At 54.4% G+C, this 24,121-nt stretch overlaps 1 protein-coding gene across 2 annotated transcripts in view; it reads right to left on the bottom strand.

Annotated features, from left to right (window-relative positions):
- ZBTB16 (zinc finger and BTB domain containing 16) overlaps positions 1-12,032 on the bottom strand; it is a 54,367-nt gene extending 42,335 nt beyond the window's left edge. The window contains exons 1-2 of one of the 2 annotated variants that reach the window (XM_071576203.1): positions 11,938-12,032; positions 10,083-11,424 (exon numbers count right to left, since the gene is read on the bottom strand). In XM_071576203.1, the coding sequence (XP_071432304.1) occupies positions 10,083-11,350 (1,268 nt within the window). In that variant the 5' untranslated portion in view covers positions 11,351-11,424; positions 11,938-12,032. The remainder of the gene's footprint in view (positions 1-10,082; positions 11,425-11,937) is intronic. The other variant, XM_071576202.1, reaches the window with a different exon arrangement.
- Between the last annotated feature and the right edge of the window lie 12,089 nt (positions 12,033-24,121).

Here is a 24,121-nt window from a genome sequence, read left to right as displayed (position 1 = left end):
GGTAAATCAGCTCTTTGCTGAGGCGATGTGTCAGGCTGACCAGGGACATGTGTGTGGAGCAGCAGAGCCACAGCCCCTGGAGCACACAGCCCCTGGAGCACACACTCCCCAGAACACACGGTTCCCAGAGCAGCCCGGCTCCAGCACACCGGTCCCTGAGGCCGCACACCCCAGCACTGTATGTGATGGCGATGGAAGGCCCCTTCCCCGACACACGGATCACTGGCAGGAAGCTCGCCATACAGGGCCATTTTGTTCACTTAGCAACAAAGGTGCTAATTAGGGAGCAAGCTGCTCTCCACCTCCAGTTGGAGGAGGATGTGGCATAGCTGTCCGTGCTGGCAGCGGCCGAGCCTGCGGCACTTGGACAGCAGAGTGGACCCCACCAGGCAATGCTGGCACTGTGGGATAAGGAGAAAAGCATCCTGAGTGCCATCCCATCTCTGCGACCTCCTGCTCAGCCCTGCAAGCACCAGGGTCTCCTCTTTTACCATCCTCTTCCCATCTTCTGGCTGGGCACAGCTGGACAGGTCCCTCTCCCAGTGCAAAGTCCAACGTGAACTCTCCTCCCAGCGGCGCCCACTCACATCCTCAGCACACAACCCACTAGGGTACCCCACACACGTGCTGGCTGGTTATGGCTCCCAATCCAGGGCAGCCCACTGCAGCTCCCACCCTGCTAAATAATGCACTGGGCATCGGGCAGCACTCACTGCCGCAAGGGAAGAGTGATAAACATTTCTGCACTGTTTTAAGTTACGTTTGGTTGGACGCTGAGGGAAGAGCCGCCTCCAGCTAAAGGGTCAGAGAAGCCAGAAATCAATACAAGCCTCTACATCCCAAGATCCCAGTGCTCCTCCCCAGCTCTGTGGGCATCCCCCAGCAGCCCTGGTGCTGTCCCACTCCTGGGTACTGCTGACTCAGCACCCTGCAGGCTGGGAGCTGCCAGTGGCCTGGTTCCCACCACAGCACTCGTTTCACACAGCCCTGCCCTACATGCGATCTTCCCCACGGCCCCCAGAAATGCAAAGCCCAAATTCCCCCCAAAACCCCAAATCAAATGCTGCCTCAACCAAGGTGACAGTGAACTGAAAGGCTGGGGAAAGCACGTCAAAGCCAGGATGGGATTTCCCCATCCCTCACCCAAGAGCATGGGAAGACAAAGACCTGGGAAGAAAAAACAAATTGCTTTTCACTTTTTTTTTTCCATGGGAAAGGTTTCCATCCAAGTTAAAATGTTCCTAAGATGATTCCTGCTGGAGGGGAGTGGGTTTTCTGCCAGGTTCATAGCCCACCACTGGTTCCCACCAAGGCAAGCCACATGCAAGAGAAACATGAGGCAGTCTCTGAATAAGGCAGCAGTCGGGGGCTCCTCCACAGCCCCCCAAAGGCAAGGGCAGTGCAGCCAGAGCTGCCCAAAGAGGCTTTGCACGCAACAGGCACCTCTGGTCACTGCTCTTATTCGCAGAAGCACCGTGTCATGCACTCAGGATCTTTTCTAAGAACAGGGGGAAGGTAAAAAGAGAAGAGGAAATCACCGTGTTCCTGGTAAAAACAGCAGAACACCCCGGAGGGAGGGAGCTTCAGAGGGAAGGTTTCGGTTCTGAGTGCTGCGTTGTTTCGCAGAAAGGGGCCCCGGTGTGCGAGCTGGCGGTGCCCTGCCATGCTCTGGTCACCCCACACCATGTGCCACTGGCAGAGGGGACCTGCCCCAGTGCTGTGATGCACCTGGCACCAGGGCCCCCAGTCTGGCTGACCACAGCACGGTGGTGTGCCAGCGCCACGCCGGTGCAGTGGGGCTCAGGTGGAGGGGGGCTGGCGTGGGGCTGGTGCTGCGTGGGCGCTGCACAATGCTGGTGCCTTATCTCTTCCACGCAAGGGCCGTTTGTGTGCGCTGCACAGCGGCTGCCACCGCAGCCCGTGCCCAGCTGAGATAAGATATCTGCCAGCAGCGCTGCCGGCAGCCGGCTCCCGCCAGCAGCCCGGATCCGCACGGTCTGAGAGCCGTTGGCAGAGTCTCTCTGTACCAAACATCCCCTCTGCACATCCCCTCGCTGCTTCCCCTCATCAGGGAGCCCTTTTCTGTACCTATTCGTGCATCTCATTCCAGATCTGTGATCACAGAATGGCTCGGGTTGGGGAGGACATTAAAAATCAGCTCATTCTAACACCTTCCACTAGACCAGGTTTCTCCGAGACCTGTTCAACCTTGGTCTTAAACACTTCCAGGGATGGGGCTGACACAGATTCTCTTCCACTGCTCCAGTGCCTCACCACCCTCACAGGGAAGAGTCATGCCTGAGCTCGGAGCTGTCCCTGTTCCTACACCACACCAAAGCTGAGAGAAACCAACAGAACAGCCAAAGACACGTAGTGAAATCTAGAAAGCAACAGACCATCCCCAAAGCCTTGTGCTGCCATGCACATGTGCTTCCAAGAAGCCTGGTTGGGTTTTGGTCGGGTTTTTTAAGCCTGAGCTGCGATGAAATTGAATTTCTCGGAGTTGTAGCCTTCCCAGGTTTACTCTGCGCACGCCAAAATTAGTACAACCTGTTCCTAAATACCATAATAAAAACCACGGAGTAAGCGCTTTGCCTTTATGTCAGTGCTGGTTTCAAGGAGGATGAATCATACTTCCTCCTTAGTGCTTCTTTCTAATATGATTTACTATAAATAATGCGTGGAGAAAAGAACAAGGGAAGGCGACCAAGGGCAAAGCATGTGGAGCCCTGTTCTGTCCCCAAACTTGGTGGCAAGAGGATAAAAGCAATTCTAAGAGCCATGATGGAGCAGCAAACAGGACGTGGGTTATAACTGGTGCAGTATTTGGTACAGAAATCAGAGAATACCCTGAGCTGAAAGAACTCACAAGGATCATCAAAGTCCAACTCCTGGCCCTGTACATGACAGCCCCAAGAACCCCAGCATATGCCTGAGAGCATTGACCAAATGCTCCTTGACCTCTGGCAGGCTTGGTGTTTGGGAAGCACCAAGCTTGGGAAAGACGTCCGAGAGCATTGAGTTTCTCCAGCAGTGCCAAACCCACCACTAAAACATGTCTCTAGGTGCCACGTCTACATGTCTTTTGAAGCCTTCCACCAGCAATGGAACTGGCCTGGTGCTTGGGGCTGTGGAGTTTTTCAAGTTTCTCTTTGGTTTTCTGCTCATTTGGTGTTTCCCTTCTTTATAGGTCACCAAGGTGAGAGCAGGCGCCTTCCTCCCCACCACAACTTGCATTTGCAGACGGATGGAGGTGCATTTTTTCAAGGAGGGGGTGCACAGGTCCCTTCCACAGCAGGCAAGGCAAGCACCACAGCATCCATCGCCCGTGCCGGCATCCAGCGTGCTCCCCCTGCACTCCCATCGCAGCGAGGCAGCCGCTCCTCGAGCAGCACTAAACAGAGCACGGGGTTATCAGCCCGGCTGATACACGCCGATAACCAGCCCATCTCCCGCGCTGACACCGGTAACAAAGCAGGGTGTTTAAGGCTGATTTATGGCGGGTGGGTGGCTCTAGCCAAGCTCTGTGCGCCTTGCAGCGCTCGTGCCTACGTGGAGAAGCGTTTCCTCAATTGCACACTGCCGGCTTGTTTGCTAAACAACGCGCCAATAAAACAGCAACGAGGCAACGAAGGCCGATGGAAACCTGAACTAGCACAGCAGGGCACGTATCCAACCATAATCTACTTAAAATCAGTTAAGAACACTACAGCGAAAATGATCCTGGCGGCCCTGGCCCCCGGCCAGAGCGTGAGCCTGGACCGCAAAGACTCGCTCCTGCAACCCCAGTTTTGAGGTGATGCTCCCTCCTTCAGGTGCAGAGAGACCAAGGCAGTGCATGTTCTTGCCAAAAAGAGAAATCCACCTTCTTTGTGAATCACGTGGTCCAACAGCACTTGTAGCCTCCCAAAGGTACCTGCTGCTCTCCTGTCAGCACAGAAGTTACCCAAAGCACTGCCAGTGCAAACCAGCGTGTTCCAAATCGAAACCGAAGGGTTCAGGCGTGTCTCAGCCTGGATAAAGATTATCCAGAATAGATACGCAGGTGATGCACTTGAATGCCCCACAACAGGTCTGGGCAACTGGGATTGAGCCCGAGAATAAAAGCAGATGTCACGACTGCACTGGGAGCTCATCAGCCCATATTAAAAGGTATTTGCAGACTCCCCTGGAGTGTCTGCATTTATTCCAAAGGATGCACAAACCTTACCCTGTTGCTCATGTTATAGGAATCCATCCTGTCTGAAATTCCCTATATGCCACCCTCCCTGTTTCAGCTGGTATCTGTCACATCACAAGTCCCTACCAAGGCCGGGGCACACGCCAAGCTCTGCCCAGGGTACTGGCAGCAGTGCGGGATGCAGATCCCTCCCAGGGAAGGAGGGAGAGATGCCCCGTGAAGGACTGATCCCACTATAAAGTGCTGAGCCGGGCCAGGGGGGAAGAACCCCTTGCCGGCAGAGTGACACAAGCCAGGACTGCCGGGAGAGAAGGAATGAATGGAATAGGCTAATTTACACAGGAAGTGAGCACTTACCAGACCCTTCATCCCAACACACAAAACCCTCTGCCATATCTGGAAGCAATTACACCCAGTTAACATGATCTGCCTGCCACTAAAATTAACTGCAAACAGAAATATTTTTCACTTTTGCAACAGGAGATGCCATGGCCCCGTGTTTGGCTGCCGGGAAATATTTAGTAATTACTCATTTAAAGCCTCTCTTGAAGCTGTCAAGGGGTGGGGAGGGGGAGACTAAAAGAAAAATCTTGCTAATTGCAGGCAAAAAGGAAAATGCAGATCATTTTACTCTATCCAAGGAAAACAGATTTATGCACCGATGTAACTAAAGAGCCAACATCCTGTAAAAGTGAGGAAAGCTGTGGGAATGTTCTGTCACCTATAGCCCAGGCTGCTCTGCACAACTCCCGTGCTCCATGGGGAAAAGAAGAAAGGGTGGACAGCATCATCCCAGAACCAGAACAAGCTCTCTGAGGGGCCCTCTGCACAGCCAAAAGGACATTTTAACCATCATTCTGCAAGGTGTAACAAGGGCTGAGGAGGTTCTGCAAATCTCACTGAGATGCTGCAGTGACAGCCAGCTCTGGGGAAAAGCCACCCATGAATCCTGAGTGGGGCGGGTTTCATTCACTGGGCAGGCGGAAATAGATATATAAATAAATAGAAATAGGTGTTTTCTGATGGGAACATCACAGCTTTGCTTTCAAATGCAGCACATCATGCAGAATGATGGAAGGAATAACGTGGAGGCTGAAAGGGGCTTTTCCCTCCTCCACGCTCGGACCCGAGTATGGAAACAGTTAAGTTCCCCACTGAATAAATCAAAAGTTCAAGGCTGCAACATAGCACTCCGTATTCCCCCTCTGCCCATGACAAGAACCAGAGAGCCCCCGAAATCCCAAGCATCCTGCACGGGGTCTCGGCCGGCGCTCACAGGTTACACGCTCGGGGTCAGCGCCGTGGACCTTGGCTGCAACATTCATTTCCTGAGCGGGGCACGTCCCCCTGCCCATAAAGCTAATAAGAGCTTCCTCGCCCGGCCGCCCCGCACCATGGCCCGGCAGCCGGGAACGCTGGTTTCCATTAGCCCCTTATGATGCCAGGTGCCACTAATAAGGCCCATCAGCAAGAAACAAGAGCTGCCAGGTTGTCCTCGGACTCTGGAAGTAATCACGGGCAGAGTTTGGGGGGCTGCTGCCTTGGCTTTGCCTTCCCTCCCCCACTTTGTTTTCCATTTTTCCTCCTTTCTTCAAAGTTTCAATTGCAGTGGAACATAAATTGCCCAATGCTTAAAATAAAATAAAAAACAACTACTGTACCCGGCTACCAAAATTAACACTAATAACATCTCACAAAGCACTTGGGATCCGATTTATCACGTTTATTGCTTTAATGGTACACTGCATCTGTTTCTCACTGTGACACGCCGAGCAGTGCCAACGTGCCTAATGGCATTAGCAGTACAACGCTCAGCTAATCCAGGAGGAGACAGGGGAGGTGAGGCTGGCAGAGGAAAAGCCAAAGGTTGGATTCCCATGGGAAGCTGCAGTTTTCCCAAGAAGGAGCATTTTGGATAGGTGGGAGAATCTGTGCTGGCCCCGCACACTGGTGCTGCTGGTAGCAAGCAGACAGATGCTGCTTTTCTGTCCTTCAGTGGGAAAAGAGGCCACAGATCTAGAATTTGGGGTACATTGGTTGGCAGCCAAGGAGGCAGAGAGAGCCTCCTTATCCCTGTCCTTAACATCCTCTGCTGGAGCACACATGTCTACAGCTGACAGCTCAGTGATGGAACCTCAAAACGCAGAACAGACCTGAGAGCTGGAGTGGAGCCTTTCCCCATGGTGTATCCCTTCATATGAGAGCGAGGACAGGCATCTTCCACCCAAACCCACCCCATGGGGAGCATTCACCCACTGTTGGCCTCATGACACCATCACCACGAAGCACTTTCGTTTTCTAGCCCGGCATCTCCATCTTGCATTGACACATGTGGTGAGCGCTGCCAGCAGCCGCATCACCGTGGCTGGTGAATTCCCAGGCAGCACCAAGTTGGGATGCTTGGCTGTGCCACAAATGAACTGTACGGAATTGCATCCCCACCTGCAGCCTTTCCAGTCACTATCACTTTATAAAAGACATCGTTCAATTTTTTTTAAAGCTTTAAGGTATTTAACTTCCCAATGACAAATCATGCCAGGCTCTGATGGCAGCTTGGCACAGCTCTCACCTCACAGCTCGGAGGTTTTCTTTCACAAAATAACCCCAAAAAGGGCCACTGAACTATGGCTTTTTTGCCTGCAATTAGAAGCAACGATCGATACTAACATTAGATTAAGTTTGAACTTTGCTGAACCCAGAAGGAAATCTTTTATAAAAAAAATTAAAGACTCGCCGACTCAATCTACACTCAATTAGTCAAAATCATAAGCTTAGTAAAGGAGAAAAAAATGGATCATGCAGCAGCCAGAAGGTTCAGGGACCCAAAAAACCTGATCAGAGCCAACGCTGAGGCTTGTGGCCACTCGGCCAGCAAAAGGTCACAGTTCAGCACTCCTTGGTATGACACGGCACAGATGATACTGCCACGAGGCTGAGGAGTCGTGCATGGGGCCAGGGCAGACGACTGTCCCTTGGGCACTGTCTGTCACCCAGGGCCAGTGGCCCCCCTGTGCTTGCCAAGGCCAGGCCGACCCTCCTGCACATGATTCCCATGCTAATGAAGACAACACTCAGAAGGCTCTGAGACTATAAACATATATATTTACACTTCTATAAGCATGTCTGTGTGTAAACAAACAGCCCCACCATATGCATGGGCTGCCTGTGCGCTGTGAACAGGCTCGGCACACGCTGGCTCACAGAGCTCCCTGCAGAAAGAGCGGTGTTGGCACTGAGTGGCTTTGGGCTCTGTCACCTGCTGGGGCTCAGCACGTGGAAGCTGTCACACCAGGCAGCCAAGCACCCCACAGAACAGCAGGGTACCCCCTCCCCAGGAGCTGCCCCCAGCTCACCACAGCTGGGAACGGCTCTGCTCAGGCACCTCCACGCTCACATCAGCATCAGAAAGCAAAACCACAGCAGCGAGTGCATGGCAGAAAGAGGTCAGCAAAAGCCAACAAGTGACACCCCAGTGCCCCTGGCACATCCTGCCCCCACCACTGGATTTCTCAGGGAGGTGGTGCCCAGATCCTGGAGCAGGGCATGGATCTCCCAGACCCCCTCTCCTCTCTACCAGGCAATGGAGCCAAGAGGAGCTCACAGCCAGCATAGTGCAGCTGCCACCAGAGCTGCTCCAGCAGAGAGCTGCAGATCCCAATCCAGCGCAGATGCTGTTTAACAGCTCCATGAATACAATAGGATCCCACAAATCCTCCCCCAATGGTAATTCTCACAACGTATTAGAAAGCAAACACTATAAAACAGCCACATGAGACCCTATCTACACACAAACCGCCTGGGATTTAGGCTTTGGGGGCTGGGGGGTGAGTTCATTGGACTGTTGCCCAACGCCTTTCAACATGGATGGTCTTACAGATCAGTTTAAACATGGCTCAAAGGATTTGGCTCACCCTGCAAAGTTTGCCAGCGTCAGGTAATTGGTCTGAAAGCAAGAACAGGGAAACACAGTTTGGCAGTGGCTTCAGGACTGCCTTCAAGGTTCCACTGTCAGGGGCCGGTGCTGAGCTCTGTGCTCCGAGCAGACCCGAAGCCCCTTGGAGCACGGCATGTGCCAAGCCTCCCGATAAGGATCATGAATAAGTGAGAAATAAGCTACGCTGCAGCCACGGCTGTACAAACAAGGCGAGCCCGGGAAGGCACTGTGAAATAGGGGCTGCCGTGCTGGACAGCTGGGTCACGGTTCCCCATCTCTCGACCGCGCGGGGAAGGATCTGACTGCGCAGCCTTCCCTCCCTCCGGACACATCCACAGCCGGCGACAGGAGCCTCCGGGCAGCTCCAGCATCGCCCTCTCCTGCGGCCGCAGCAGCCGCTGCTCTGATCTTGAAGGGGGAAAGGGAGAGGCTCGACACCGTGGCAGAAAGGCACGTTAAAATTCTCCCTGAGCCTTCACTGCAGGTCTGCCGGTGACGTTCGGTCTGCATCACCGCACGGCCGAGGCGGCTTCGGGCACGTAACCAACGCCAGCCCCAGCTCTCCCGCCTGCGAGAGGGGGAACAAAGCCGAGAGCGAGCGTGAACCCACACGGAGCCGGAGACCCTCCGAGGGGCGAAGGCTGGCCCGGCAGGGTCCGTGCGGCAGAGCGAGCGGCGATGCTGCCCGCGCTCGCACACCCGCGCGGGGCTGAGCATCCCGGCACCGCCGCCCTGCACTGGGAGCGTTCGCGGGGCTGAGCGTGCCGGGGCAGCCGCTGCTCCGGCACCCGGCCCCGGCTCATCCCGCATCGCTGGCAGGCGGCGAGCGCCCCGGCAGCACCAGCTCCCCCGCCAGAGGCGCGTGCCGGCACGGCCACCGGCCCTGGAGCGCCTTGTGCGCATCAGAACTAATTAACCTGTTGATTCATTAAAAAATCTGACAGGGTGCACAGCCCCGGGAGGCAGGGATAAGCCCCGGCGCCGCGCCGGTGCCGTCTTCCCCAGGCAGGACGCTTGCCGTCCTGCCGTGGGTCTGCAGCCACACTGGGGGCCAGCACAGTGCTCACCGAAGCACGTCCAGAGCCATGGGATTTGACTGGCGATGCTGATTTCGGCGTGGTAATTAACGTGGCCCCATTCCCCAGCCAAATCGGGGAACTAGCTCTGGTTCCCGAACCGCGACCAGGAGGTGGCAAACAGCGGAGCACCGAACTCACGTGTCAGCACCCACCGCCACGCAGGTCCGCGGGGTGCAGGGCTGCGAGCGAGCACACAGATCCCCCCACCCGACTGGGGGAGCCCCAAAACTGCATCCACAGACACTGGAGGTTCAGTCTTGCACCCATCCACGCAGGAACAGACCGCGGCTCTAAGGCAGCCGGACCCTTCTGCGCTCGCACCGGTATCACCCAGCCTGACCCCCGCGCCACTTTGTGCGAAGTGCAAACGTTTCATAAACCGGGAAGCCGAGCAGCACAAAATCCCCCGGGCTCGCAAGTCACTACACACCGCAAGCCCGAGTGCCACCGCTGCCTGAGCTGGTGTGCCCGTGAGCTGGTACATGAGGGACCAGCGCTCAGCAGAGGGTGGACGAGAGCTGCCTGACCCCACAGCATCCCCCTGCATGCAGATCCCTGAACTCAAAGTGTGGCAACTGTGAGCTGCGTGGCTGATGCCTCAGGGAAACTGATGGCGTCTGTGGTAGTGGGAAACACTGACGGCTCCCGCCCCATCCAGGCTGCCCTCCCCAGCCAGCACTCACTAGAAGGAACCTTCTGGTGCAGCTGCCAGATCTGTGGGAGCTGCAAGAGCCATCCCTCTAAGCGCACTACTCCAACAGCCTAGTTTTGAGGTACATGGCAGAAACTTTGCACCAACACACAGAGAATGCCCAGCCAGAAATCAAAACCCACTGGCAAGATCCCGGCTGCCTGGTGCAGCGTGCCACAGCACAGCCTCAGCACTCACCTGTGCTGCTCGAGGGTCTCGTTGTCTGGCAGCTCTGCCCCACACACACTGCACTGCTCGCCCAGGGCTCTGCTCTCCGTCTTCATGCCGGCTGCCAGCTCCCCCAGCTTGCTGAACAGCTCCCGCTGGATGAAGCCCTGGGGCAGCAGCCCCCCATAGGCACTGAAGTCCATGGAGACAGCCAAGGCTGGCTGCACATGCAGGGTGGATGCCACAGCAGGTGGCACACCAAGCACTGGCTCAGTCTTGTGGTTCGGCAGCAGTGAGTAGATGCCCAGGGGCTTCTCACCTGGGGTGGCAGCGGATGGCTCTGGCCCCAGTGGCAGCCCCTGGCCAGGTTCAGGAGGTGGCTCAGTGCCCTCCTCACGGGCATAGTGCAGTTCGCGGGCGCTGGTGATGACACTGCTGCGGGTCGGGGTACCGGGCCCTTCCTTGCCTTTCTCGTCAGGCTTCTCCCCACTGGAGCCACCAGGCTCGGCTGTCCGGGGACTGTCATGGCTGGAGGCCTCGTCCACCTGCATCGCTTCGGTTTTGACCTCAGCAAGGCTGGGAGGGCGGCGGGCGGTGATGGGGTGTGAGTCCTCGGGGGCAGCGGGTGGCAGGGCGCCCTGCAGCAGCGACTGCCCAATGGTCATCAAGCTGTCCACTGCCGCTTTGGTGGGGCTCATGGCAGAGAGGGAGCAGTAGGACACGGAGGCAGAGGGGCTCTGCTCTGCCGTAGCTGCCGGCAGGCTCTGGCTGGTTGCACTGGCATAGCCACCCTCCTCACCAGTGGGCTTGGAGATGAAGAGGCCCTTGATGTACCTCGACTTCCTCTCCTCCTCTTCTTCAGTGGTGGCAGCGGCACCTCCATCGGTCATAGCGACCTCAGCATCGTTGTCCTCAGAGGCCTGGATGGTCTCCAGGATCTTCAGGCACTGCTCCTCCAAGTACTCAATTTCCAGGATCTCGGCAGCATAGAGCAGGTCATCCAGGTCCTCAACCTTGGCCTGCAGGGTAGCGGTGTATGCGTACTCCAGGATCTGCTGGAACGTCTTTGGCGAGAGGAAGTCCAGGGTGTAGTGCTGGCTGTTGCGGTGGAAGAGGATCTCGAACATTTTGCTGGTGCAGGCCAGCACGGTCCGGTGTGCGTGGAACTCCTGGCTGTCCACCATGATGACCACGTCGCACAGCGTCCCCGCCAGGCGCATCTGGTTGGCTTTGTGCAGCAGCCCGGTGGGGTGGCAGGGGTTCTGCAGCTGGATCAGCCCCATCTTAGTCAGATCCATGGCGCGCCCCAGGCTCGCGCATCAGGGTGTCTCGCCGTCGCTCAAATCTGGGACCAGCTTTGTGTGCCGACTATCTGCGAAAACAAAAGGCGGAGGGGGAGAGGAGCGGAGTGGAGCAGGAAGGGGGAGCGGCGAGGGAAGCGGGGAAGGAGAGAGAAAGGGGAAAAAATAGAGAAAGGGAGGAAAGAGAGAAAAGCCGGTGGAGGGAGAAGGGAGAGTAAAAGGGAGAAGGGAGCGGGGAGGAGAAGGGAGCGGGGAGGAGAGGGAAGTTAGCCCGTAGCCCAGCAGCGACTCGCCCGAAACTTTCTGCGCTGCTCGGCGGAGCCGCGGCTGCCGGAGCCGCGTCCCCGCCGCCGCCGCCCGAGGAAGGGAAGGGAAGGGAAGGGAGGCAAAGGACGGGAAGGAGCGCATCCCCCGCCACCACCCGGCACCCGCTCCGGCCGCCCCGTCCTGCCGGCAGCGCGGCCCCATCAGGTGCGCGGCGAAGCGGCAGAGCCCCGGTCCCGCTGCGGGAGGACCCGGAGGGGGGGTGTCCCGGTGCTGGGGGGCGGGGGGTCCCGGTGCCGCCCCCCCTCTCCCGCACTCACGGCGGCCGGCGGCTGCTCCGGCAGTTCGCACTGCCCGCTCTCATCGCCGCCGCCGCCGCTCGCCGCGCCGCGCAGCAAATCACGGCGGCGCCGGCCCACGGGCCGCCCCGCGCCCGCGTCAGGCCGCCCCCACCCACCACCCACCCACCCACCGCCCCGCGCCGCGCTGAGTGCGGGCGCCCCCGCCCGGGCCCGCCCCGCCCCGCGCAGCCCCGCACCTTGCGGGGAACGGCTGGACAGCGCTGCCGACAACAAACATGGAGGAGCCGCGGGCGGCAGCGGCTGCACGGAAGCCCCGCGGCCCCGCGGAGCGGCCCCGGGCAGCAGCACCCCCGCACCGAGCGGGGCTGCGCGCCCCGACGGGCTGCGCTCACCGCCGCAGACAAAGCCGCCCCCGCGCCGCGTCGGGGCGGACCCCCCGGCCCCGGGGGAGGAGACCGTAAAAACCAACCCCAGAGTCCGGTTAGGGGTCCGGTGGTGGATTCCGGCCGGGGTGTGACATGATGTGATGCCGAGCACGTGTCGCCCCGACGAAGCTAATTTCCCGCTGATGAAACGCCGCCCCCGGTGCACTGGCACCGCTTGTATGTAGGGATGCGGCGGGTGCCCGCGGACCGGGACGGGCCATGGTGTTCTGCGGCAAGGATCGGCGATGGTGGCTTCGGGAAGAGAGTGAAACATAGCAGGGAGACACCGGCAGCACCGTGATTCCAACACCAAAAGCACAAGACAGTGGCACAAGACACGAGCCACGAGAGCTGCGCCCTGAGCATCCTCGACCGGGGAACATGTGTGTGCCCTGGCTCCTTGGCGGTGCACCCGGAGGCCTGTGTCATTCTCAGGAGATGGCAGGGTGGCAGCCACACAGAGCTCTCCCTCCTTCCCTCCCTCCCACACCACCCATGGCACGCCGCAGACAGCGCAGGGCCCGGCGTCGTCAGCTAAAACAACAAACACGGACGGCATTAGTACAAAGATACCCTTGGGGTAAAGCAGCGCAAATGTAATCTAAGGAGAACGTTATGGGGAAGTGTGTTTATAATTATAATGGGATTTAATGTACTTTGGGACCAGATGATAGCAGTCATTTAACGAGAACAGCCTAATAACGGAGGCCTCACGATGCACGGCGGCGCTGCGTGGGTTATTAGACCTGTACGATAACGCCACACTTGCCGTACTATAGTTAAGGATAAGGCATTAGCTACCCCCGTTTTTTCGGGGGTTATAACTCTGCTGTTGTAATTGGCCGAGAGTGGGGATGCAGTGCACAGGCAGCCAGCATGCCTGCAGGATGGGGTTTTTAATTGCCTCAAACTGCTCGAGTTCCTCCTCCTCACAGACTTTAAAATCCGAATGGCTAAGAGGGGGAAATAGTGAGACACTGTGGTTTCAGGTGTTTGTTTACCCTCTAACCTTTAAAAGGTGTGAGTTTAGGACTGAAATTTTGCAGGCAGGTAGGTGTACATTTTTAGTGTAGCTTGCATGAAATTAAGCTGCATGAGTCCCATTAGCAATAATGGAAATCCCATGGCTAAATTCTCAGGCAGCATCCTGAAAATTAACCCCCCAGTCCTTCCTGTCAACTGGCGCGTTACAGTTACTGTTGCTCCGCTAATATATACAGTAAAAGCTACTGAATTGTTTAAGAGACCTACTTCCCACAGTAGGGGCTGCTTCTTCCCAAAGGCGCTGACTGGCCTGGTGACCCTAAGCAGTGCTCTGGTAGTGGGTGCCCAAACCCCTCCTGTCACCCAGAGCATTGGCATTATGGGCAGAGAGTGCCAGTGTCTTTGGGGACCGTCCTGGACATTGGAGGGGTTGCATAGGAAGGTGGTTTTTCTTCCAGACGCAAGGCAAGATTATGTGCTGGTTGAACAACTCTGGCAAGAGCCTCTTTCCGCTCAATCCCAGTTTTGCTCCCAAACTCTTTCTGTTCCCCACATCCCATGCACACATGGAGCTGGAAGATGCCTTCCTGGAAGGAGGCAGAGTGACTGTAAGGCACAGTAAGATGGGAAAAAGCCCAAGCTTCTTGTCTGTGACCTCAAGCATCACCTCTCTTTTCCCAGAAATCCCTCCACGTGCTGTGTGGGGAAACCACTACAGAAACACCCCTGCCCAGCTGAGGCATCCATCACCTTGCACACATCAGGTGTCTCAGTCCAGAAGGCAAGGACTGACCTGGACACATGCACCAGCCTAAGAGGAGAAGCAGAAGTAGCTGCTTGTCTTAGCTCCTTGAGGAAGGAAGAAAAACCATTCCTAGGATTAGGTATCGGAGCTGCGCCAGCCCTGTGGTCTCGGGGCAGGAGCAGCTTTGCAGAGCAAAGGGCAGCTATGGGGCTGCCTAGCATCTGCAGCCCCCAGGTGAGGCCCACAGAGATGCTTGGGAAGCCACAGCCATCCTCTTCAGGGTTATTTCCCCATGCCCTGGCGTGGGAGTCAATTCCTTGTTGCTCCCCACCCCGCACCTTCCATTTCCCTCCCATCTCTCCCCATCAGTTTCCAATTTATTTACTTTTCTGTTCTTAATCCCCACCTTGTAGTGTAACGTGTTTATTAGAAAGGCACCAGCAGCTAAATGAAGCCAAGCTGGGCTCCGTGTTAAGTAGCAGTCACGCCCAAGTGCCTCTCCATGTGCCATTACTCCGAGTGATTGAGCCAATTTCTTCCTCCGCTACGAGTTTCACTTGTAAATCTCTCAACCAGATACGGGGCAATGATGTGCTGCCTGGTGTGATTATTATTAACCTTCAGCATTAAACCCCTGAGTTGGTGGTTCCTTGGGAAGGGCTTCCTGTGTGAGGACCAGGTGGATCATGGACATCCCTTCTGGAAAGTCAAAGGATCCCTTTGAATCCACTTCTGGCCCCCAGCCTTTCAGTTACTTCAGACACGGAGACACAAATGTTCACTTTCCCAGTGGAAACACCCTGGCCAGCAGCACCAGACCTGTGGGAAGAAAAGCTCCACAGAGCACAGATCAGACAAAGCAGCAGCCTGTAAGTATTTCAGGGGAAGAAAGCAAGGGCAGCATCAGGATGCTCCTCCAGAACATGTCTAGGTGCATGAAGAGGAGAGGAAAACAGAGCAGTTTCCAAAAGAACAATAAAAAAGGAAATTCCTTGTTCAGGATGCTTAGTCCACAGAACATCATGGGAGACAACTTCAGCCAGACAGTCTCACCCATCCTGTGTGAATGGGAAGGGAGGAGCAGCAACTCCTTTCCATCACCCCCAAAACAGCTGCTCCTACTACTCTCCCCAGGCAAATACCCTTTTCCATCACCCACACTCCTCTGGTGCCATCCCAGTCTCATCATGCCCCACTTTCCATCCCAGAAAGAGAGGCAAGGGCATGGCTCCCCCTTCTGCAGCCTGACTTTGACTGCCCTCCTCAGCTCTGCCTGCCAGTCCTGTTCTCCCCACTGCTGTAAAAACCAGCTATGAAGAGGCACATTCTGATATTGCTATTTGCACATTTTCCCAGGAATACTTGTGTTTCACTTTTGGTGTGTTTGGAGTATTCCAGTATTCTCAGTTTTGTAGCCTTGCTGGTCCAGAGCTGAATTACAAAACACCAGAGCAAGGATGATGTGCAAAATAAGATCTGCTTAAACTTCAGTCAAAAAATCTGTGAGTTTCAAAGCTGATTTTTGATCTCACCCCAGACCCTGAGGGAAGTTTGCAGCTCCTGAGCCCACATGTGTGCACTCCCCAGACCAGGATTTCTCTGTGTGCTTTGCTGGGAGCCAGGGCCAAGCGCGCTGCTCTGCTTTGGCGCACGGCAAGCCGACAGCTTATGAAAAGATGATTAAATGTGTTAGACTTTACTTAAAAAAAAAAAAGCCTAGATGCACAAAGCTGTTTGCCAGGGGGAGGGTGGAAGCCCCGGGAAGGCTGCTCAGCGTGCAGCCACGGTGTGTTAAGCTTCCTCCGAACCCATTGATTAGCACCAGGCTCCGTCCAAGCGCGCGGACACCGGACCTGCGTGCATTGTGGCGGCACGGGGGGGCACAAGGGCCGGGAACAGGCCCCTCATTGTGCCCCTGTGAGCAGCACAAAGGGAACCTGAGAGTCGCAGCAAGGACGCAGCTGGGCTGGGGGCTGTGATGTGGGGTGGTGGGACGCTGGTGACCCACGTTGCAATTGATCCCAAAGTAAATCGTTGCTGGAGCTTGGCTGTGACGAGCGCCAACGGAGCAGCACAGGAGCCACCCACTGTCATGGGAAAGGAGAGCATGTACAGCCTGATAGTTCAGGCAGAGCTGACTGGACATGTGTGGGCTGTCATGATGCAGAAGCCCTTGTCCATCCTTCCCCATGTACCTGCCTTTTCCCACCAACCTCCCGGCCCTGGCTGCAGGTGGGATGTCACCCAGCCACCTGCGACAGAGGCACAGCAGCAGCGACGAGGATCGCCGTGTCACCGCCACGTGAGTGAGCAGCCAGTGTGTCACCGTGTGGCTCCAAATGAAGCTCCTGCACACGGGCATTGGTGAGTGACCAGCAGCTTCCCAAGCCCCTAAGTCCCTCCTCTTTTTTAAATATTTTTTTTATTTTTAAAGCTGGATCCTTTAAGGGGTACAACATCCAAGTAACGACTGGGGGGACACAAATTCTTCCTGCTCTTAGGCATCACTCTGAGTTACAACTTCACTCGCTTGTAGGGATGGCAGAAGCGATGCCATCCCATGGAAGAAGCGGATCATCATCCCACTGGGATTGTCGATAGGTGGGCTGTGACACACAGAACACGAGTGCAAGGAGATACGTGCTGCTCATGGGCTTCCAGGAGCGTGTCCCTCCATCCTCCCCCCACCCCCTGTGCCAGGTTATGGATGCTCCAGCCCTAAGACAATGAGGCTAATTAGTGGCTTAGGTCCCTGAGCCTGCTAGGGCTGGAGGATGAGCAGAGCAGTGACTCAGGAAGGCGGTAGCCTGAGCCAGCCTTCCCACATTCCTCCCCTAAATCCTCCACACAAAGGGGAATTTAGCCACAGTGACTCAGCGAAGGAGCACAAACTTTACAGCCGGGCTCTAAGTGCAGTGTTTATGTACTCCCCCCACCAGAAACACGCTGCTAGGCCTGTAATTAAATAAAAATCTCTCCCTCTAGCAGGCTGTGACCCAGCCATCAGTACAGGACCTATTTTTAGCATTACTTTGTATATATTCAACAGAGCTTGAGCCAGAGGTAGCAACTTTTGAAATTCTAATAAGCGGGAGGGGTGTTGGCTTTGTTTAATTTACTGGTTAACTGTGTTTCCTCTTTCCCCCTTCTCTTAGCTTGACATATTTGATGTCCTGCATGGGACAAGGAAAGAGATGTGCTGAGGCTTTAAATGTCAGCCCTGACTGTATGGTTTTAGGGAGGCTGGGTACATGCTTGGTAAAGTTCATCTCAGAAAAAAAATCCTTTAAACAGAGCAGAATCTACACCAGGGCCTCAGCAAAGCACTGCTGGGGGCTTGCTCTGCCTCCCAAAACAGGGGATGTTCTAGTGAGGGATTGTGTCCCAGTTTCATCCTGATTTCCCTCCATCTCCGTTTGGTTTTGGCTTTCCTCAGGATGGATACAGTGCTGGGGAAGGACCTGGTTTCAGTTCTGCTAGGCACCATTCATGTTGGCTGGTCCCTCAGGAGCAGGACACAGGGCTGCACCTTCACCCAACGCTGTTCTTTCTCCAGGAGGATCATGTCAAGTTCAGACACTAACAAGAATTTGAGGAGAGTTAAGTACCCATCTTCTGAGCACAAGATCAGCATATCATTAACGTATTGCTTATACCTCTCCCTGCCTTTTAACAGGATCATTTGGGGTTTAAAACCAAAAAGTCATCCAGGACCACAAGCAGCATCCTTGGTCCCACTGGAAGCAACTGGTTTCTGTGGCCTCACAATGCTCAAGTTCATTTACTGGAGGGAGTTAGCCACATCCTGAATCCTAGTCATCCAGCAAACACCTTCAGCCCTAATTCCATGTTTCCTCTCTAGCAAGGGCACCGCTCCATATCCCTTTTCCAGCTGCACAGTCATCTGCTCCCCTTTCCAAGGGAAAGGATATTTATATGTGTTTATGTACTCTGTGTGTGCACAGAGGATGCATTACTGCTTCTGACAGGGCAAACAAAAGCCCACACTTGTGGAAGCCTCTTCCCCCCTCCCTTCCCTGCTCTTAACATATCTGTGCATTAAATATTCACATAAAATGCCTTCACAGCTGGGGAAACTTCTACCAAAGGGGCTCCTCCTCCTCCTCTTTCCCTTTCTTGCACCGGGACAAAAAGATCGAGTGGCTGAATCACACATGGCACAGACCTCATTTCTGAGGCGCTCGAGCTGCATAATGACGGTATTTTAGGCTCAGATTAAATTCCTGTTCATCTCTTCCATCATTCCTAACAGCCTTCTAAACTGTGCAACTCCAGAATGTACAAGAGAGGCAGAATGAAGTCTGAGGCCAAACATTTTGGTCTAGGTTCAAGGTTAGATATTAACTGATTCTATTTTCTTAATAATTGCCAGAAGATACAATAAACCCCTGGTATCTTATCTGGTCACAGATTCCTCAGTGAGCAAAGCCACAGATAACATTGGAGCAGCAAGGCAGCTTGCAAACTGCCCTGAAAAGGCAGATCTTTATGAATTCCTCCCAAAGATTGGGAGGTATCAGGACGTTCCAGCTCAGTCACAGCACACACATGTATTGCCAAAAGTCCCATGTACACGGGCTTCACATCCCACCTGTGCAGTGGGGTCTTTGGGAGTGGGAGGTGAGCGCAACTGGGGCTCTGGTGCCCTTGGACCATGCAATGTTCATGCTGGAGGGAGTTTGGCAGGGTCCACCTTCGGCCAGGGCACATTCCCGGCTGGAACGGCTCGATCAGCCTCCCAGGAATGAAAGTAAACACTTCTGCAAAGCCATTCCTGGATAAGACCTATCTGCCCAGGGCCAGAGGCTCCACGTGTCCCATCAGCGGCCGGGGATGTGAAGTGGGGGAGGCAGCACAGCGTGTGACATGGCTGTCACTCAGAGTGCAGCTGCTTTCACCTCCACCCAGCCCTCCTCTCCAGGTATTAATTTCCTTTGGAACCCGGCCCATCTGCCTCCCCTCCACTGCTTCTGCTGCCTTAGGTACACCATCCTTCAGCTGGGAAATGCCAATGTCACCACAAATGGACCAGAATTCCATTTCTCTCTTATTCAGAAAACAGATCTCCATTCACAAAGAGTTCACCATGAAAGTCTCAGTGGCATCACCGTGCTCTCTCCAGACCTGGGTGTGGCATGACCAGGTGGCCGAGGGCCCTTGGGGCTGTGCGAAAGGACTGACAGGGCAGGGAGGGAGTGAAAGGGGATGGAGGGAAATATTCCAGCCCCAGAAACTTTTGAGGAGACACATTTTGGAAAATCTCTTCAAGGGATCTGAAGGGAAAAAACCCCACAAATTACAACTTTCATGAAGAAAGTAATTAGCTGGAATAGGAAAAACCCAAAGGTGCTGGATGGAAGAGGAGTTGGCAGCCTCTGGAGAGGGGCACTGAGGCCAGCAGAAGAGGGAGGTTACAGTGACTGGGGGGACAGAGCTTCATCTCTGACCACACTCATCCTTCCATAGAGCAATGTCATTCCCAGGACTAGGCTCTGCCTAAGTTACAGTGCTGTGTGGAATCCACTGTGATAAAAACCAACTCATGGGGGCTCCCAAAGAAATGGCTTCATTCCCAAAGTGAAGCAGTGCTGTGGGAACTGGCAGGTGGAATACTTCACCCACATTGCTCGAGAGTTCAGATGAGGTGATGAGAAATAATCCTCTCTGGCATTAAAGCCTGTGAGTTTTGTAGCAATACGGCTCTTCATCACATCCCTCCCTGAAAGGGCAGTTCCAGCAGGACACAGGCAGCTCCGGAGGGGGCACTGACAGAGCAGAGCATGGTGAAGCTGCTGCAGTCACTGCACACAGGCTGAGCCCAGTGTCAACGACCTCACTGCTGCCACTGCTGTTCTGTACATCAAAACACTTTTGAAGTGGTCATCGTCATGGCAGTTAACCAAGAGTATCCTGTCCCACATCCTGGGCTGCTCTAAGCAGGAGGGTATCAAGCCATGAGGCTGCTCTGACCCACCCAGCCACTGGCAGGGGAATCAAGGAGCTGGCACCGTGCTGCCACAGCTGGCCACATACAGACCACTGGTGTACAGGAGCCCAGGAGCTGAGTTCCTCAGCTCACACACATGAAGAATTGTCTTCTTGCAAATCAGAAAGCTGACTCAAGAACCAGCAAGTAGCAGGATGCAGGAAACCGCCTCACCTAGGCATCGAGTAAACATTGCTCAGGAAACTCATCAGCAGTGTCACTTGTGCCTCAAACCCGGCTTTCTGACCCATTTCTGGAAATTCACAGGTTGTCATGGGATACTGTAACAGGATCACAAATTCTAGTTTAATCTGTGCTTTCAGTAGTAATCTGATTTAAGTTGCACTTTGCCAGAATCATCCTTTGGAGACGTTTATTTCAGGGGAATCCCCTCACAGAGCAGGAGTGGAGAAGTACCTTTTCCTTATGTGTTGGCCACACAGTATTCAGGAGGAGACAACCCGAGTGCCTGTGACCTGAAATGCTGTGCCTCTGTCTTGTAATCCTAATCCTGCTGAAAACAGGAACCAAGTGCAGTGTACCCTGTGTAACGCTCACAGCCTGGACTGTGACAGGTCCTGATCTCCTCCAAAGAGCACTAAACTGACTACAACTGGGATTTCCCCCTTTTCAGGATCAGAATGTCTAACTTCATGTGCCATCATTGGGCTCTCAATTAGCTGTTTCTACAGTGCAGCTTCACCCCCTACACACAGAGAGACATATATATACACCCACTCTTCTGCAACAGGAATCGATGCCGTGTTCACTCCGGATGCCTCAGTGCAATGCCCAGTGCTGCTTCTGCAGGAATGAAGTTTGCATGGTAATAAAAGACAGTCCTGGATAATTTATCCTGCCCCCAATAGCTGCAGATATCAGAGAGCCAGTCTCATCAGAAGAAATAAAAATCAAGAGGCATAAACACGGCACGATTAGATGGAGGTGGGTCCTTCCTGCCAGTGCTCCAACACCGTCCGTGCTCGGAGGGAACGGGGGAAGGAGATGAGTGAGCACACTGCCTGCTGCAAATATTGACAGAACCATTATGGGCATGTATAAAACTCCCATTTGCGTGATGCGAGCGGGATATTCTTTGAATACTTCTGTCTCGAGGAATTCTTTATTTTGCCATAGAAGAAAAATGTTTTCATATTCTCTCCTGCCGTGCAGACCTGCAGCCCAGTGAGCCCTTTTGCCCTTGAGAGCCATAACATTATTTGTTAACATTTTTATGATGCCAAATGGTCTGTGCTAGAACGGGTGCCATTCTTTAGCTGGGAAACCATATGGCATGCCGAGTAATAAATAAGGTATTGTGATAGTTAATGAACCTAATTGCCAGCAAAGGCTTTAATACAGGGAATGTGCTGCTGAGAATTTAGCACCACATTAGAGATGCAGCAGAGCTCCTCTGACTTCTGAGGCTTAATTTAAGTTCTATATTGCAAACTCCAGAAAATAATTCCAAACCCTCCTGCTGGAAAAGCAACCTGCTGGTAGACTGTGATTATACTGAATTACTAAAATCGCAATCAATTTTATACACTCAGTTAACCCTTGCTGGGGAACTCGACTCTCCAGGAGCTGAGGGGATGCCACTCTGAAGAGATACTGGAGCCAAGTGAGTAGGACCATCATAGTCATCATCATCCTCCTCCTCACCATGACTGGTCCTCTCTCCTGGCATCTCCTTCTTCAGGGAAACACCCCTCCCCAGCCTGTCTGCCTACCAGCCAAGCAGGCTGTGGGCAAAGCAGAGCAGAAAAGCCACAATTATGAATGGCTGCTGCTATTTCTCTCTGTAACCAACCTAATAACTGCTGTTCCATCATCACAGCAACCCAGTGCAGCAGAAAGTGCTGGTGCTTCTGCTGCCTTGTGGCTCCCAGGAAATGTTCCTGTGGGCAGAGTGGTGGAAAAAAACTTAGAAACAAAGTTAAACTCTCTTTGACTCCCTCAGCTCTGGACAGTGGAGAGCTCTTTGGGCCTAATGGAATCCCTGGCAGTGCTGTGGACTGTATATGTAACAATAAGAGCCCCTTCAGCCCAGAATGCCCTTGGATGACTTGTGCCTGCGAAGACACCAAGGTACAACCTGTGCATTCTGGGGTGGAGCCACTGCTTGTGCACGGGGCCTTTTAAAGCTGCCAGCAAGGATGCAGGACACCAAATATTCCACTAGGCTGCACATCTCAATCCACAGCAATACAAGGAGGATATACTGGTGTTGGAAGAGCTAGTTTGGAAGACCTGCAGCTTTCTCAGTTGCAAACACAGATCTACTGTACTGTGTGGAAGGGATATCCCCTGCCATGGGTGACAGCTGTGCTGCAGCGTGCTCACACCTCCTCCATGGACTGCTCCCAAATGCTCACCACTATTGGATACCCTCACTCTGACTCTGCACATCATCCCCTGAAATTGCCTCTTCCCATATGAAAAGCTGCCCCTTTTAAGGACTCATCCCTCCCCAGATCCAGCTGCATGAGGAGACCAGCAGAGTTCTTAGAGAAGAGCAGTGCTGCTCCACCAGCCCCTCTGGAGCAGGGAAAGGAGGATATTGGTTTCTTCCCTGCTCTGATTGTGCTTGGCTGCCCTGCAGTCACGTCCTTGCACTGACAGTGGGCAGCTCGGCCCAGCCAGGCAGCAACATCCCGGCTGGAAGCACCAGCAAGGGAGGCAGGAAGGTTCCCTGGTGGGGCTGTCCCTCTCTGTCCCCTTGTGCCAGCCACAGCTGGGTCCTTGGCTGCCTGCAGACCTCTCTCACCCTGGGCTTTGTGCAGGTGGCACGGGCTCCATGCATGCCACGGGGACACAGGGAGTCAAGGCAGGAGGTTGCCAGGGCCAGTGCACGACGGCAGCATCGAACAGGATGAGCAGCGAGATAAAGAGTGGTGCAGGGTGGATTTAATACTGTACATAAATACACTTTACAATCCAGGGAAGGCTCGGTGCTAAGAGGAAGCCATTGGAATATTTTATCGTGATGCAGATCGAGTGAAAAGACTGTGAATAAATAAAAGGGAAGATAATTATTTGATGGAGTTCTCTTAGGATATGCCACAGCGGGGAATACTTACGGAGAATACATATTACTAGAGAGACTCAGCTATTCAAGCATCAAACTAACCTATAAATTGTCAGAGGAGAAAATTGGAGGAGAGGAATGGATGGGGGTTTGGGCACCGCTCTCATCAGTAACGCCGGGTTGCGCTTTCCACCTTCCCCATCGCAATTCCCCCTGCCCGAGGAGTCACAGCCCTGAAAAAGGGAAGGCTGCCTCCAATAAATGTCTTTCAGGAATTACGACCAAGCCACTACAGTACGGAGATGGCGTCGTTTATCTCCCCGCCATCTGCAAGGGCTCGTTGGGCCGGGGTGCAGTCGCCTGCTCCCAGGAAGCCTCGTCTGTCCTGCGCTTCTGCAGGGCAAGGAGGTTCAGCAGCAGTGCCCAAGGTGGCTCCTGAACGATCCAGTCCCTCCAGACATCACACTCACACCTCTAACCACATCCTCCAAGGCTGGAATCCGCCTCATCCCCATTTTGGAAGGAAATGCTACATAGGAAAGGGTTTCTGGCTCTGGATCAGGCAGGTCCATGTCCATGGGGCAGTTCCCAGCACTTTCTCCCTCAAGTTGACAGGGAACTGCTTAGTCCCAAGCTCTCCCATGCTGGGGTTCCTTCCTCGACCTCACTTCTTGCCCACTCCTGATCCAAGGGTCTTCACAAAAGCACTTTTCCAATCCTAAGGAGGCTGTGCACGCTCGCAGCGCTGCTCAGAGCCATCCTCCACATTTCAGGGAACGTGGCAGTGTTTCTCTGAGGTCAGAGTGCTTCCTAGAGGCGAGTTTGAGAGAGACCAGTGCTCCCTGCCTCCCGCTGGCACAGCTCACACCAGCCCCACTGCCCTCCCACGCAGTACCAGGTCACAGCAACCAGGTCACAATCCCTCAGGAATTCTGTGGGTAATGACAATTTGTTATAGGGCTTGTTCAATATGCTGCCACTCCCGTGCTTTTCATTTTCCCCACTATTTT

The sequence above is a fragment of the Pithys albifrons genome, chromosome 23, assembly GCF_047495875.1.
Source record: "Pithys albifrons albifrons isolate INPA30051 chromosome 23, PitAlb_v1, whole genome shotgun sequence".
In the NCBI taxonomy this organism is placed as follows: Eukaryota; Metazoa; Chordata; class Aves; order Passeriformes; family Thamnophilidae; genus Pithys; species Pithys albifrons.
Note: the sequence above shows the minus strand (reverse complement) of the source record. Positions and strands in the feature narration are given on the sequence as shown.